This window comes from Arachis hypogaea, chromosome 8 (assembly GCF_003086295.3).
Source record: "Arachis hypogaea cultivar Tifrunner chromosome 8, arahy.Tifrunner.gnm2.J5K5, whole genome shotgun sequence".
Taxonomy (NCBI): Eukaryota; Viridiplantae; Streptophyta; class Magnoliopsida; order Fabales; family Fabaceae; genus Arachis; species Arachis hypogaea.
This window is the reverse complement of record NC_092043.1, coordinates 8,280,347-8,295,386: the sequence shown is the minus strand read 5'-3', so window position 1 is coordinate 8,295,386 and position 15,040 is coordinate 8,280,347. Positions and strand designations below refer to the sequence as shown.

Genomic DNA, 15,040 nt, shown 5'->3' with positions numbered 1-15,040 from the left:
GAAGGTTTTGTTTGTAGATAGTGTTTTCCGAGAAAATTATTTATTCAAATCAGGTAAACAATTGTAATCACAATCAGACAATAAAAATGTTTCTTTTGCCTATGCTTCTTCTCTCCCCTTTTCCTTTCATTCAATCCCTTTCCTTTTTTCACCACCTTCTACCTTCAATCATAACACTAAGGCGTTATATATATCTCATCATATCTATTTTGACACTACTATATAAGAATTAAGCAGCAGCCTCTGAACATATCGATATTCTACCGTAGTTTGATATGATCAATCAAAACAATTTTACAAAGCATCTTAGAATCTATACACACAAGAGACTTACTTACATGCTAAGAGTTTCTCTTTTAAGAACACAACATGCAGTTCACGCAGAATCTCCTGGTTTTTTCGCCTATTACTTCCCCAGATTCAGACACGTGTCTAAGAATACTCTGTTCTTTAAACTACTAAAGAGAGAAACCAGCATATATAACAAGGATAATTGATAGATCAAATCAAATGAATAACTCTGCCACTCTATAACAGTGAAAAACATGCACCATTTCCATTTGCCAGTCCGTCTCCAAAGCCTCCGAGATAAGGAAAGCCCCCGAAGCTTCATCCATGGCAACCGAGTCTCGTCAGCCACTTATCAACAAATCTTGCATCCGGTCGATTGGCTCAGTGCGATCCTGCACGGCAAGCCCTTCCGAGACATCAGCGAGTGACTTGAGGTTGCACTTGATCAAAGCTTCGATGAAGTAGCAGGTCTCGTCCTCTGTGTTCCCCTCAGGCACATCCACCACAAAAGATTCAATTACCAGGGTACCTGGCCTTCCATCAATGATTTCCGGGTGGAGGGACATGATAGATGAATAGTTCTGAAAGATAAAATGTAGAGTCAGGTCAAAATTGAATTGTTGTCCTCTCTATGGTGAGCAAGGACAAAAACAGCTTAATCAGTTAGCCAAATTACTTAAAGAACAAGAGTTAACAGTAAGATAAATCAATCGATAACTGATAAAAACATGAGTATTACACTCAGTAAATTATAACTGCAATTAGTTTTAAAAAATTTTAACTTGTTTTTGCTCAGACAAGTGATTAACTCCTAAGCAATGAATTTTCATTTGTGCAAGATAAACCAGAACCACAACCAAAGGAACTTCTTGAGAATTCCATTTAGCTAAACTGAATGATGAACTGCTAGTACTTTCTAAAGATGACAGTTCTTTTTGGTTTCCCAAAATTATTTGCAGGAGTTCTTTGCAACTTATAGCACAATAAGTGCATAAAACATCCTTACTACTCATGTATGTTTTGCACCATAAGATCAAAACTACAAATAAAAATTGAAAAGGGATTGTTTGCATCAGAAGTGCAGTTGTGAACATACCATAAAAATAAAAAAAAAGGAATAAATTAAAAATCAACCAAAATACTCTCACCCCCGGAGGAATATTTGCGCAATGTTAGCAAAGTGCGGAAACTATTCAGCTTCTTACCATAACAAGCTCAGTCAACTACATAAAATGGATCACAATCTATATGCTACACTCCCAATCAACTAACTCATGAACCTTCCTAAATTACAGTAAACTTACTCTCACTTAAAAAAACATGGAAATATTTAGATGAATAGAAGAAGTTAATATGTTGCAAGCAATGAGCTTGATATTGATACATATAGTTCATAGTTACATACCCTGAGTCTGTGATCACCACCAATGATCCTTACACTAAGAATATGCTGATTGTCATCAAGGATCTCCAATCTCTCAGTGCTGGTAGTGGCAGGTAGCCCTGACTTAACATCAACTTCTCTTAGACTCCCAATCTCAAGGTTCCCCCTCACCACACACCTACTCACAAATGGCTTGTACTTCTGTGGCTCATCAAACCTCCTCACCAATGACCACACCTTTAAGACAACAAAAGTAACTAAACACAATAAGTAACCAATTCCTCAATAAATCAATGCAAATACAAATACTCCTTTCATTCTATATTGACAAGTTGTTTTAGCTTTTCTGCTACTTTCACAAATTGATGTAGGGTAAGGGTGCAATTTGTATTCCAACACATTGATTTATGAATATGTCAGATAAGTCAAAATAACCTATATATATATATATATAACTAAGGGAGTAATACATAATCATTCAATATTCACTCGACCAAAATTTCAAAACTGAAAATAACTAATTCTGTATACATAAACCAAAACTGCATATACAAACTTCTAAAGCTGGATCCAATTAAGGTACTCATCAAATTATATAAAAAAACGAAACTTTATCCCAAAACAACAAAAGGGTCAACAAGAATATTTTAATTAAAACAAAAAAAAAAAAAACAGAGAAGAAAGAAGAAGAACGAACCAAAGGAAGAGGTGCCTTGATGTGCTTAACAAGCGCAGAAGAACACTGATTCTGGCGAGGCTCTTGCGTGTGGTGTCTCCTTAAATACTCCATCTCCATGTTACTGAAAGCTCCATCGCCGTTCCCCTTCTTCATCATCATCAAGCTAAAAACGCCACCGTTTTCAAGCGCCAATTCGCAGCTTCTTCAATAGAGGGAAAAAAAATCTGCTGCCGCCGCCACCGAGCTCCGGTGGCCTTCCGGCGAGGCTCTCCGGCGGAAGGTTCGAGAAAGAAAAAAGAGAGGGAGGAGGAAATTGATTTTGAGAGCGGCGTGTGAAAGTGAAATGAAATGCAGCATCAACTAACTACCTCTTTCTATTTTATCTTTTTCCTTCTCTCTATAAATATAATTATCCCAAATTAAGTAAATTTATAAGGGTTTTTATTAATTAATTAGAGAAAAGTGGGGTTTTTTATTAGTGGCAAGTATTTTTCGTTGGAAATGTGGACTTACTTAGAAGGGATTATTACAGAACCGCCATTGACGGCAATGGCGTGTTTTGTCCTTTTTTTATTTTGTTGTTTTCTATGTTTTATTGTGATGACTGATATGCCCTTCGATTTTCCCTTCTATTTACGGAAATGGGAGTTTCTTTTGATGAGATTGCCTTGGGAATTGGGGCAGCAACTTGCAAACTTTGCATTTAAAAGGCTAAACAAGTTTTGCATCTTTTAAATCCCTGATCAATATTTTTAGTATAAAAAAAAGAGAGTTAATTACTATTCAATCAACAAGGATTAATATTAAAATTAATTATTAAAATTAATTATTGTATAAAGTATAAAATATAAAATATAAAATATATATTAAAAATAAATTAAATTATACTTAGTTTTATATATAAATATATAATATTTAGTGTTTAGTGTGTATATAATATTTTTAGTTTAAATATAAAATAAAAATAAAAATAAAGTTTAAATGGCAGAGCCAATTATATAAAGAATTTAACTTTTATGTATTATCAATGTAAAAAAAATTAGATAAATAATTATTCATATAATATTATATTAGTAAAAATAATTAATTTTAAATTTACGGCTTAAAAATGTATTTAAATGCATCAGTCTAATTATATAATTGTATAAATATTTTGTTTATTATTAATATATCAAAGTTGAACTCTTGGGCACGCATAATTTATGATTTGAATATTTAGTGTAACTTTTTAATAAATAAGAAGATAAACTTCATTATCTTACATAATGGTGAATTACTAACAGCTCAACTGAAATGATTCTTAGCTGAAGTTAATAATAATTTTCAGAAAAGAATGAAGCTATATGCCAAAATTCAAGATGCTCTGATTAAAAAATTTTATATCATCAATGTATTTAGGTTAAACCGAAATTCGGATATTTTTAAAAAAATTAGCTAATATGTACTTTTTTTATTCTAAGAGTACATGATAATATTATTAATTAAAAAAAATTTATAAAAAAATATAAAATTTAAATTTTAATACATTTGTTGTATATTTATTAAAAATAAATTATTTAAAATTTTTTATTACTAATAATATTAACTTGTGCTGGTAAGTGGTAAGACATATATTAAGTAAACTATATTTTTAAATCCAAAAAATATATTTATATATATTTATTATGTTACTTAAAGCACTGGCAGGACCGCGTTGGATCCAAAGAAAAAGGGTAATAAAGTTGCGCATTCACAAAATGCTTGCTGGTATTAAATGGCTTCACACCATAAAAGTTTTAGGGATCTATGAAGTTTCATTTCCTTTTCTAAGGTAACATGTTCTCTTTGGTATGTGAATCAATCTCACCTTATACTTAAGGATATAGTACGAATATCCATTTCTCATCGTGCAGCAGGGTAAAATTGGAATTTTTTATTTTTTTCTGACAAAATAATTGTAAATTTTTATTTTTGATATTAAATTCACAATAGTATTTATTTAGATTGTGAGTTAATAGGAATGTTAATCCTAAATATAAAACCGTCTAATTTCAAATGCAGAAATCGAATTTTTTTTTTAAAATAAAAAAAATTTAAAATATAAGATTCAGATTTTTTTTAATTTAATTTCTCTGATAATTTTAAAAAATATTAAAAATTATAATATTAAAATATATAACTCATTTCACTCCCATGAAAAAAAAAATTAACCTCTTCTATTAAGAAGCAAGCTAGTTCGCTATCTCTCTAGTTAGTGTTAATATTTTTTTGGTGACTCTAGTTAGTGTTAATATATCGCAATTTCCCAACAACCATGACAATAATAATAAATAATTAATCTTACGAGGTCAACCGTTCATTTTAGCAAAGCACATTTCCCGAGAAATATATTAAACTATTGACATAGATATAAATATAGATACAGATATAGATACATACATGGACATGAGGGTCTAGTTTTCATCATATCTAAATATCTGTGGTTTGGGTTTTATGTGCTCATATCGTTAAACTTAAACCCTTGAAATGTTATGATAACTAAATTACGAAAAGAATTTACAAGTACCAAAACAAAATCTTACCATATAAAAGAATTAGACAAACTTATTACAAGTCCTAAACTATTTTTGGCCAACTTTTGTCAGGATTAATGGGTGAGATTGATCCGTTTATGATAGTGTTTAATTTGAGAGAAAGTGTGAGATCGTCATTGACATTAAATAAAACGTCAAAGCTGGACCAAGTTGAATTTTGTGGACAGATCTTAAAGAAAAGGGTTGCAATCAAATAAATGAGCACCTCTTTTCAATTTGATTGGTTCAATATGAGCTGCCAAAGTCGGCACCAGATTTTATATCCCTTTTCTCAACTTCTCAAATCCTACAAGTGGATCTCACTATAATTGTCCCGGTTAATTAATACGACTATATTACGACGTATACGCAAAATTAGTTATTAAAATTAGTGATTAATATAAAATATATGTTAAAATATAAATATACGTTAAAAATAAATTAAATCACATATATATTTATACATAAATATATTAATAATTAATTTTAGTGGTTAATTTTAATATACAAATAATATTTATACAATTTTATTAACAAATAGTTGTAGTATTGAAAAGTAGAAATGATAAAATATAAGAAGGATCTTAGGATTTAGAATAAAGAAGAGTATCAACGACTGGAGTTTAAATCTTTTTCCATCTTTGTTGACAATTTACCAGAAAATATATCAAAAAGAGAAATTTTTAACCTATTTAAATGGACAGGCAGAATCATAGACATATACTTATTGCGGAAGAATAAAAAGGACCAAATTTACCTATTTAAATTTATACGGTACACTACGAAAGGTGGAGCAATGAAGGTTGTTGCCAATATGAAAGGCATGGTGCTGCGTGGAAAGAGGCTTTTTATAGCATAAGCGAAGTATAGAAGGGGACTGTTATTCGAACTACGGTAAGTAAAAAAAAAACGGAGATAACAAAAAATGATGGTGGAGCAAATGCGGAACAGACAAGGAGTAGAAGAGTAGTTGAAGAGAAAGTGGTAAAACAGCAGAGTGTTGTACCCATTAAAGAGCCGTATAAGAATGGGTGGACAAAGAAGTTAAAAGTACCGACAGTAAATGAAAACGTTGCTTGGCTGCAAAGAAGTATTGTTGGAGGCACGAAGTCGGCGATCAATTTTCAGGCACTGCATCATAAGATTCATAGAAATTGGCCAGGCGTAACACAAGTGCGGGAGTTAGGAGCATATAAGGCAATGTTAACGTTTGATTCTGTGATAAGTGCTGAGGAAGCTTACACCTTTAGGATAAACGACCTTTTAAAAATGTTCTATATGGTGTGGAGATGGGACGAGAATGAGAAAAGTGAATCAAGAAGAGTCTGGTTAGAATGTTACGGAGTTCCAATACATGTATGGTCAACTGAGACTTTTCGAAAGATAGGGGATCAATAGGGTGAGGTGGTTAAGTGTGATAAACTCATGGAATCGTGTGCATCTTTCAGTGATGGTCGTATGCTGATTGATACATGTTGTTTTAATAGAATTAATGAGTGAATTCACATTACAGTAGGTGCAAGCGGGTTTGACATTCTCGTAAGAGAGGTGGATGGAGAGGTGTATCGTGAAGAATGCGTTCGTGAATTAACGACTATGGAAGGGGACTGGCAAAGAATTACTAGAGATGAGATGCGGTACAGGGGTGCCAGTGGCACACTAACAATGGTGGCGAATTGCTGGTGGCGGGATGGGATGAGGCGGTGCTGTTGATGATGGAGGAAGGAGGGAGAAAGAACACGACAAGGACATAAGGGTAATTTTCCGCGTTGATTTGAACGAATGGAATCATATTCATTTAACGTATTATTCCGAGATTAAAAATCACACATGCATAAAGGATTCTCAGGATCCTCAAAGATCATTTGAAATTAATCAAGAGGAAGATTCGGCAAAAACTGAGTCCTATAATTATGCCACGTGCATTGCCAAACCCACATGTGCACATGGAGGAGCTGAACTTGGGCTAGGGGCAAATAGGCCCAACAATTGGGGACCTAAACAGCATGATTGTTGCAAGGAGATGGCCCATGCTAGCAGGCCTTGTAGCGTGCTCCCAAACCGGGTTATGGGTGACCTGGCTGCTCTACTGACACGGCATGAAAGGAACGGGATCCACCACGAGGTAACGCAGCATGTGACTAAGGTTGATGATGGCACAGGGGTTGGGAGGCGCGACTGTACGAAAGACAGGAGTGGTAACCCTAACGAGATGGAGGGGGTCTGATGAGCGGATAAATTGTACGCTTTTTGGCATTGTTTTTAGTATGTTTTTAGTATGATCTAGTTAGTTTTTAGTATATTTTTATTAGTTTTTAGTTAAAATTCACTTTTCTGGACTTTGCTATGAGTTTGTGTGTTTTTCTGTGATTTCAGGTATTTTCTGGCTGAAATTGAGGGACCTGAGTAAAAATCTGATTCAGAGACTAAAAAGGACTGCAGATGCTGTTGGATTCTGACCTCCCTGCACTAGAAGTGGATTTTCTGGAGCTACAGAAGCCCAATTGGTGCGCTCTCAACGGCGTTGGAAAGTAGACATCCTGGGCTTTCCAGAAATATATGATAGTCCATACTTTGCCCAAGATTTGATGGCCCAAACCGGCGTTCAAAGTCACCCTCAAGATTTCCAGCGTTAAACGCCGGAACTGGCACCAAAGTGGGAGTTAAACGCCCAAACTGGCACAAAAGCTGGCGTTTAACTCCAAGAAGAGTCTCTACACGAAAATGCTTCAATGCTCAGCCCAAGCACACACCAAGTGGGCCCGAAAGTGGATTTTTATGTCATTTACTCATATCTGTAAACCCTAGGCTACTAGTTCTCTATATATAGGACCTTTTACTATTGTATCTATAGATCTTGGGATTTCTTTTGATCCTTTGATCATCTTTGGACATCTAGTTCTTAGATCATTGGGAGGCTGGCCATTCGGCCATGCCTAGACCTTGTACTTATGTATTTTCAACGGTGGAGTTTCTACACACCATAGATTAAGGTGTGGAGCTCTGCTGTACCTCGAGTATTAATGCAATTACTATTGTTCTTCTATTCAATTCCACTTGTTCTTGTTCTAAGATATCACTTGTTCTTCAACTTGATGAATGTGATGATCCGTGACACTCATCATCATTCTCACCTATGAACGTGTGACTGACAACCACCTCCGTTCTACCTTCGATTGGGTGAATATCTCTTGGATTCCTGATACACGATGCATGGTTGATCGCCTGACAACCGAGCGCTCGCCTGACAACCGAGCCAGCCATTCCGTGAGATCAGAATCTTCGTGGTATAGGCTAGAACTGATGGCGGCATTCAAGAGAATCCGAAAGGTCTAACCTTGTCTGTGGTATTCTGAGTAGGATTCAATGACTGAATGACTGTGACGTGCTTCAAACTCCTGAGGGCGGGGCGTTAGTGACAGACGCAAAAGAATCACTGGATTCTATTCCGGCCTGATCGAGAACCGACAGATGGATAGCCGTGCCGTGACAGGGTGCGTTGAACATTTCCACTGAGAGGATGGGAGGTAGCCACTGACAACGGTGAAACCCTTGCATAAGCTTGCCATGGAAAGGAGTAAGAAGGATTGGATGAAGGCAGTAGGAAAGCAGAGAGACGGAAGGGACAAGCATCTTCATACGCTTATCTGAAATTCCCACCAATGAATTACATAAGTATCTCTATCTTTATCTTTATGTTTCATTCGTATATCACCCATATCCATTTGAGTTTGCCTGACTAAGATCTACAAGGTGACCATAGCTTGCTTCATACCAACAATCTCTGTGGGATCGACCCCTTACTCGCGTAAGGTTTATTACTTGGACGACCCAGTACACTTGCTGGTTAGTTGTGCGAAGTTGTGTTTATGCCATGGTATTGAACACCAAGTTTTTGGTTTCATCACCGGGGATTATTTGAGTTGTGAAAAGTAGTGATCACAATTTCGCGCTACCAAGTTTTTGGCGCCGTTGCCGGGGATTGTTCGAGTATGGACAACTGACGGTTCATCTTGTTGCTTAGATTAGGTATTTTTTTTTCAGAATTCTTGAAGATGAATTCTAGTGTTTCATGATGATCTGTTGAAGTCTGGCTGGCTGTGAAGCCATGTCTAATTCCATTGGACCGAGGTTTCAACTTATCATCACAAGAGCTTGTTGATTTCTATCAATCTTGCTATTGGAGCAGTGATCTGCTAAGGCTTGGCTGGCCTTTGGCCATGTCTAGTGTTTTGGACCGAAGCTTTCTTTGAAAGCTTGGCTGGCTGTGAAGCCATGTCTAATTCCTGGACCGGAGTCTTAGACTAAACATTGCATGATTCCTGGAATTCTCATTAAGAATTTTGATACCTTTTTCCACTTTATTTTCGAAAAATCCAAAAAAAATTTTACAAAATCATAAAATCCAAAAATATTTCTTGTTTGAGTCTAGTGTTTCATTTTAAGTTTGGTGTCAATTGCATGCATTCATTCATGTGTCTTAAGGATCTTCAAGTAATTCTTGATGATTTCTTACTCTGATCTTTAAATTCTTTTGACTTGAGTGTTTATGTGTCTCATATGCATTCTCATTAGTGTATACAAACTGCTAAGTTTGGTGTTTTGCATGCATTGTTATTTGATTTTAGTTGCAATTTGATTATTCCTCACTATTAAAAATCCAAAAATATTTTTAATTTGTGTCTTTTCAAGTCAATAATACAGAGAATTGAAGATTCAGAACATACTGCAGAGGAATTACACAGAAAAAGCTGGGCGTTCAAAATGCCCAGTGAAGAAGACAGACTGGCGTTTAAACGCCAGCCAGGGTACCTGGCTGGGCGTTTAACGCCCAAAAGGGTAATGATTTGGGCGTTAAACGCCAGAATGTGCACCATTCTGGGCGTTTAACGCCAGGATGGCACAAGAGGGAAGATTCTGTTTTTAATTCAGATTTTTTTTCAAGTTTTCAAAATTTTTCAAAATCAAATCTTTTTCAAATCATATCTTTTCAATCAAATCTCTTTCAAATTCAATTTCTTTCCATTTTCAAAGATACTTGCTATCAATTAATGATTTGATTCAACATTTCAAGTATGTTGCCTTTTCTGTTGAGAAAGGTTTAATGTTTGAATCATATCTTTTCTTGATAGCCAAGTCATTAATTTTCAAAATCAAATCTTTTTAAAATGTTTTCCAAATCATATTTTCTCAATCATATCTTTTTCAAAATAATTTTCAATCATATCTTTTTAATTTCTAATTTTAAAATCTTTTTCAAAAATCACTTGATCTCTTTCCCACTCTTGGTTTTCGAAAATTAATTAGTGTTTTTCAAAATGTTTTCAAAATTTCTTACTTAATTTTCGAAAATTACTTCCCTTCTTCTCACATCCTTCTATTTATGGACTAACACTATTCCTTGATGCAAAATTCGAACTCCATCTTCTTTGATAAGTTCGAATTTTCTACTTCTGCCTTCTAATTTTCTTTTCCTCTGACACCTCAAGGAATCTCTATACTGTGACATAGAGGATTCCACATTTTCTTGTTCTCTTTCTTATGAGCAGGAGCAAGAACAAAAGCATTCTTGTTGAGGCTGATCTTGAACCTGAAAGGACCTTGAAGCGAAAGCTAAGAGAAGCTAAGGCACAACTCTCTGTAGAGGACCTGACCGAATTCTTCAAGGAAGAAGAACACATGGCAGCCGAAAACAACAATGCCAACAATGCAAGGAAGGTGCTGGGTGACTTTACTGCACCTACTCCCGACTTCTATGGGAGAAGCATCTCTATCCCTGCCATTGGAGCAAACAACTTTGATCTTAAGCCTCAATTAGTTTCTCTAATGCAACAGAATTGCAAGTTCCATGGACTTCCATTGGAAGATCCTCATCAGTTTTTAGCTGAATTCTTGCAAATCTGTGATACTGTCAAGACTAATGGGGTTGACCCTGAGGTCTACAGACTTATGCTATTCCCTTTTGCTGTAAGAGACAGAGCTAGGATATGGTTGGACTCACAACCTAAAGAAAGCCTGAACTCTTGGGAAAAGCTAGTCAATGCCTTCTTGGCAAAGTTCTTTCCACCTCAAAAATTGAGTAAGCTTAGAGTGGAAGTCCAAACCTTCAGACAGAAGGAAGGAGAATCCCTCTATGAAGCTTGGGAAAGATACAAACAATTAATCAGGAAGTGTCCCTCTGACATGCTTTCTGAATGGAGCATCATAGGAATTTTCTATGATGGTCTCTCTGAACTATCCAAGATGTCTTTGGATAGCTCTGCTGGAGGATCTCTTCATCTGAAGAAGACGCCTACAGAAGCTCAAGAACTAATTGAAATGGTTGCAAATAACCAATTCATGTACACTTCTGAAAGGAATCCTGTGAACAATGGGACTAGTCAGAAGAAAGGAGTTCTTGAGATTGACACTCTGAATGCCATATTGGCTCAGAACAAAATATTGACTCAGCAAGTCAATATGATTTCTCAAAGTCTGTCTGGAATGCAAAATGCATCAAGCAGTACTAAGGAAGGTTCATCTGAGGAAGAAGCTTATGATCCTGAGAACCCTTCAATGGAAGAGGTGAATTACATGGGAGAACCCTATGGAAACACCTACAATCCTTCATGGAGAAATCATCCAAATTTTTCATGGAAGGATCAACAGAGACCTCAACAAGGTTTCAACAACAATAATGGTGGAAGAAACAGGTTTAGCAATAGCAAGCCTTTTCCATCATCTTCTCAGCAACAGACAGAGAGTTCTAAGCAGAACAATTCTGACTTAGCAACCATGGTCTCTGATCTAATCAAAACCACTCAAAGTTTCATGACTGAAACAAAGTCCTCCATTAGAAATTTAGAGGCACAAGTGGGTCAGCTGAGCAAGAAAATTACTGAACTCCCTCCTAGTACTCTTCCAAGCAATACAGAAGAAAATCCAAAAGGAGAGTGCAAAGCCATCAACATGGCCGAATTTTGGGAGGAAGGAGAGGCAGTGAACGCCACTGAGGAAGACCTTAATAGACGTCCACTGGCCTCCAATGAGTTCCCCAATGAGGAACCATGGGAATCTGAGGCTCAAAATGAGACCATAGAGATTCCATTAGACTTACTTCTGCCATTCATGAGCTCTGATGAGTATTCTTCCTCTAAAGAGGATAAATATGTCACTGAAGAGCAAGTTGCTAAATACCTTGGAGCAATTATGAAGCTAAATGACAAGTTATTTGGAAATGAGACTTGGGAGGATGAACCCCCTTTGCTCACCAAAGAACTGGATGACTTGTCTAGGCAGAAATTACCTCAAAAGAGACAAGACCCTGGGAAGTTCTTAATACCTTGTACCATAGGCACCATGACCTTCAAGAAGGCCTTGTGTGACCTAGGATCAAGTGTAAACCTCATGCCTCTCTCTGTAATGGAGAAGCTAGGGATCTTTGAGGTGCAAGCTGCAAAAATCTCACTAGAGATGGCAGACAACTCAAGAAAATAAGCTTATGGACTTGTAGAGGATGTTCTGGTAAAAGTTGAAGACCATTACATCCCTGCTGATTTCATAATCCTAGAGACTGGGAAGTGCATGGATGAATCCATCATCCTTGGCAGACCCTTCCTAGCCACAGCAAAGGCTGTGATTGATGTTGATAGAGGAGAATTAATCATTCAAGTGAATGAAGAATCCTTGGTGTTTAAGGCTCAAGGATATCCCTCTGTCACCATGGAGAGGAAGCATGAAGAGCTCCTCTCAAAACAGAGCCACATAGAGCCCCCACAGTCAAACTCTAAGTTTGGTGTTGGGAGGCCACAACCAACTTCTAAGATTGGTGTTGAACCCCCACATTCAAACTCTAAGTTTGGTGTTGGGAGGTTCCAACATAGCTCTGAGCATTTCTGAGGCTCCATGAGAGTCCTCTGTCAAGCTACTGACATTAAAGAAGCGCTTGTTGGGAGGCAACCCAATGTTATATTTTATCTATTCTCTTTTATTATTTTATGTCTTTTGTAGGTTGATGATCATGAGAAGTCACAAAATCAATGAAAAAAGCAAAAAAAAAAACAGAATGAAAAACAGAAAGAAAAACAGCACACCCTGGAGGAAGAACCTGCTGGCGTTTAAACGCCAGTCAGGCTAGCAGATGGGCGTTTAACGCCCAGTCTGGCACCATTCTGGGCGTTTAACGCCAAAAAGGGGCACCAGACTGGCGTTAAATGCCAGAAAAGGGCAAGAAGCTGGCGTTAAACGCCAGAAATGGGCACCAGCCCGGCGTTTAACGCCAGAATTGGCTAAAAAACGCAATTTTGCATGTCATTTGGTGCAGGGATGACTTTTCCTTGACACCTCAGGATTTGTGGACCCCACAGGATCCCCACCTATCCCACCTCACTCTCTCTCTTCTTCACCCATTCACCAATCACCTCAACACCTCTTCCCCAAAAACCCTTCACCTATCAAATCCCATCTTTCTCTTCACCACTCACATCCATCCTTCATAAAACCCCACCTACCTCACCATTCAAATTCAAACCACTTTCCCACCCAAACCCTCCCATACATGACCGAACCATCACCCTCCCCCCACTCCTATATAAACCCATCTTCACTCCTTCATTTTCACACAACATAAACACTCTTTCTCCTCCCTTGGCCGAACACAAAGCCACCTCCATCTCCCTCATTTCTTCTTCTTCTACTCTCTTCTTTCTTCTTTTGCTCGAGGACGAGCAAACCTTTTAAGTTTGGTGTGGTAAAAGCATTGCTTTTTGTTTTTCCATAACCATTTATGGCATCCAAGGCCGGAGAAACCTCTAGAAAGAGAAAAGGGAAGGCAAAAGCTTCTACCTCCGAGTCATGGGAGATGGAGAGATTCATCTCAAGGGTGCATCAAGACCACTTCTATGAAGTTGTGGCCTTGAAGAAGGTGATCCCCGAGGCCCCTTTTTCACTCAAAAAGAGTGAATATCCGGAGATCCGACATGAGATCCGAAGAAGAGGTTGGGAAGTTCTTACCAACTCCATTCAACAAGTCGGAATTTTAATGGTTCAAGAGTTCTATGCCAATGCATGGATCACCAAGAACCATGATCAAAGTGGGAACCCGGATCCAAAAGAATTGGCTTACTATGGTTCGGGGGAAATACTTGGATTTTAGTCCGGAAAATGTAAGGTTGGCATTCAACTTGCCCATGATGCAAGGAGATGAACACCCTTACAATAGAAGGGTCAACTTTGATCAAAGGTTGGACCAAGTCCTCTACCTTGGCAATGTTAGCCTTTCCTCATCTCATTTGTCACCTCTGTTATTCAGTTGGAGTTGACATAGAGGGAGACATCCCCATTGATGAGGACAAGCCCATCACTAAGAAGAGGATGGAGCAAACAAGAGACCCCTCTCATCATCAAATCCCTGAGATGCCTCAAGGGATGCACTTTCCTCCACAAAACTATTGGGAGCAACTAAACACCTCCCTAGGAGAATTGAGTTCCAACATGGGACAAGTAAGGGTGGAGCACCAAGAACACTCCGTCCTCCTCCATGAAATTAGAGAAGATCAAAGAATCATGAGAGAGGAGCAACAAAGACAAGGAAGAGACATTGAGGAGCTCAAGCACTCCATAGGATCTTCAAGAGGAAGAACAAGCCGCCATCACTAAGGTGGACCCGTTCTTTAATTTCCTTGTTCTTTATTTTCTGTTTTTCGAATTTTAGTGCTTATGTTTATCTATGTTTGTGTCTTGTGATCATTAGTGTCTTAGTGTCTATGCCTTAAAGTTATGAATGTCCTATGAATCCATCACCTCTCTTAAATGAAAAATGTTCTTAATTGAAAAAGAGAAGAATTGCATGAATTTTGAATTTTATAACAGTTTAATTATTTTGATGTGGTGGCAATATTTTTGTTTTCTGAATGTATGCTTAAACAGTGCATATGTCTTTTGAATTTGTGGTTCATGAATGTTGGCTCTTGAAAGAATGATGAAAAAGGAGACATGTTACTGAGGATCTGAAAAATCATTAAAAATGATTCTTGAAGCAAGAAAAAGCAGTGAATACAAAAAAAATTTCGAAAAAAAGAGAGAAAGAAAAAGAAAGAAAGAAAAAAGAAAAGAAAAGAAAGAAATAAAGTTGTGATCCAAGGCAAAAAGAGTGTG

The 15,040-nt window shown here is 37.0% G+C and overlaps 1 protein-coding gene across 1 annotated transcript; it reads right to left on the bottom strand.

Moving 5' to 3' along the window:
- Positions 1-223: 223 nt before the first annotated feature.
- On the bottom strand, positions 224-2,910 carry LOC112705941 (abscisic acid receptor PYL8). Its single transcript, XM_025756982.2, has 3 exons — positions 2,373-2,910; positions 1,697-1,912; positions 224-872 (listed from the first exon to the last, which is right to left on the bottom strand). The coding sequence occupies exons 1-3, from the start codon at positions 2,511-2,513 to the stop codon at positions 633-635; spliced, it is 597 nt and encodes a 198-aa protein (XP_025612767.1). The 5' UTR covers positions 2,514-2,910; the 3' UTR covers positions 224-632.
- Positions 2,911-15,040: the final 12,130 nt, after the last annotated feature.

Bases quoted from the DNA above. Each gene is read 5' to 3' on its own strand.
- LOC112705941 (XM_025756982.2), bottom strand. From the start codon at position 2,513: ATGATGATGAAGAAGGGGAACGGCGATGGAGCTTTCAGTAACATGGAG. The intron at 1,913-2,372 runs GTTCGTTCTTCT...GTTGTCTTAAAG, and splicing joins TCAAGGCACCTCTTCCTTTG to GTGTGGTCATTGGTGAGGAG. The intron at 873-1,696 runs GTATGTAACTAT...TTTATCTTTCAG, and splicing joins GTGGTGATCACAGACTCAGG to AACTATTCATCTATCATGTC.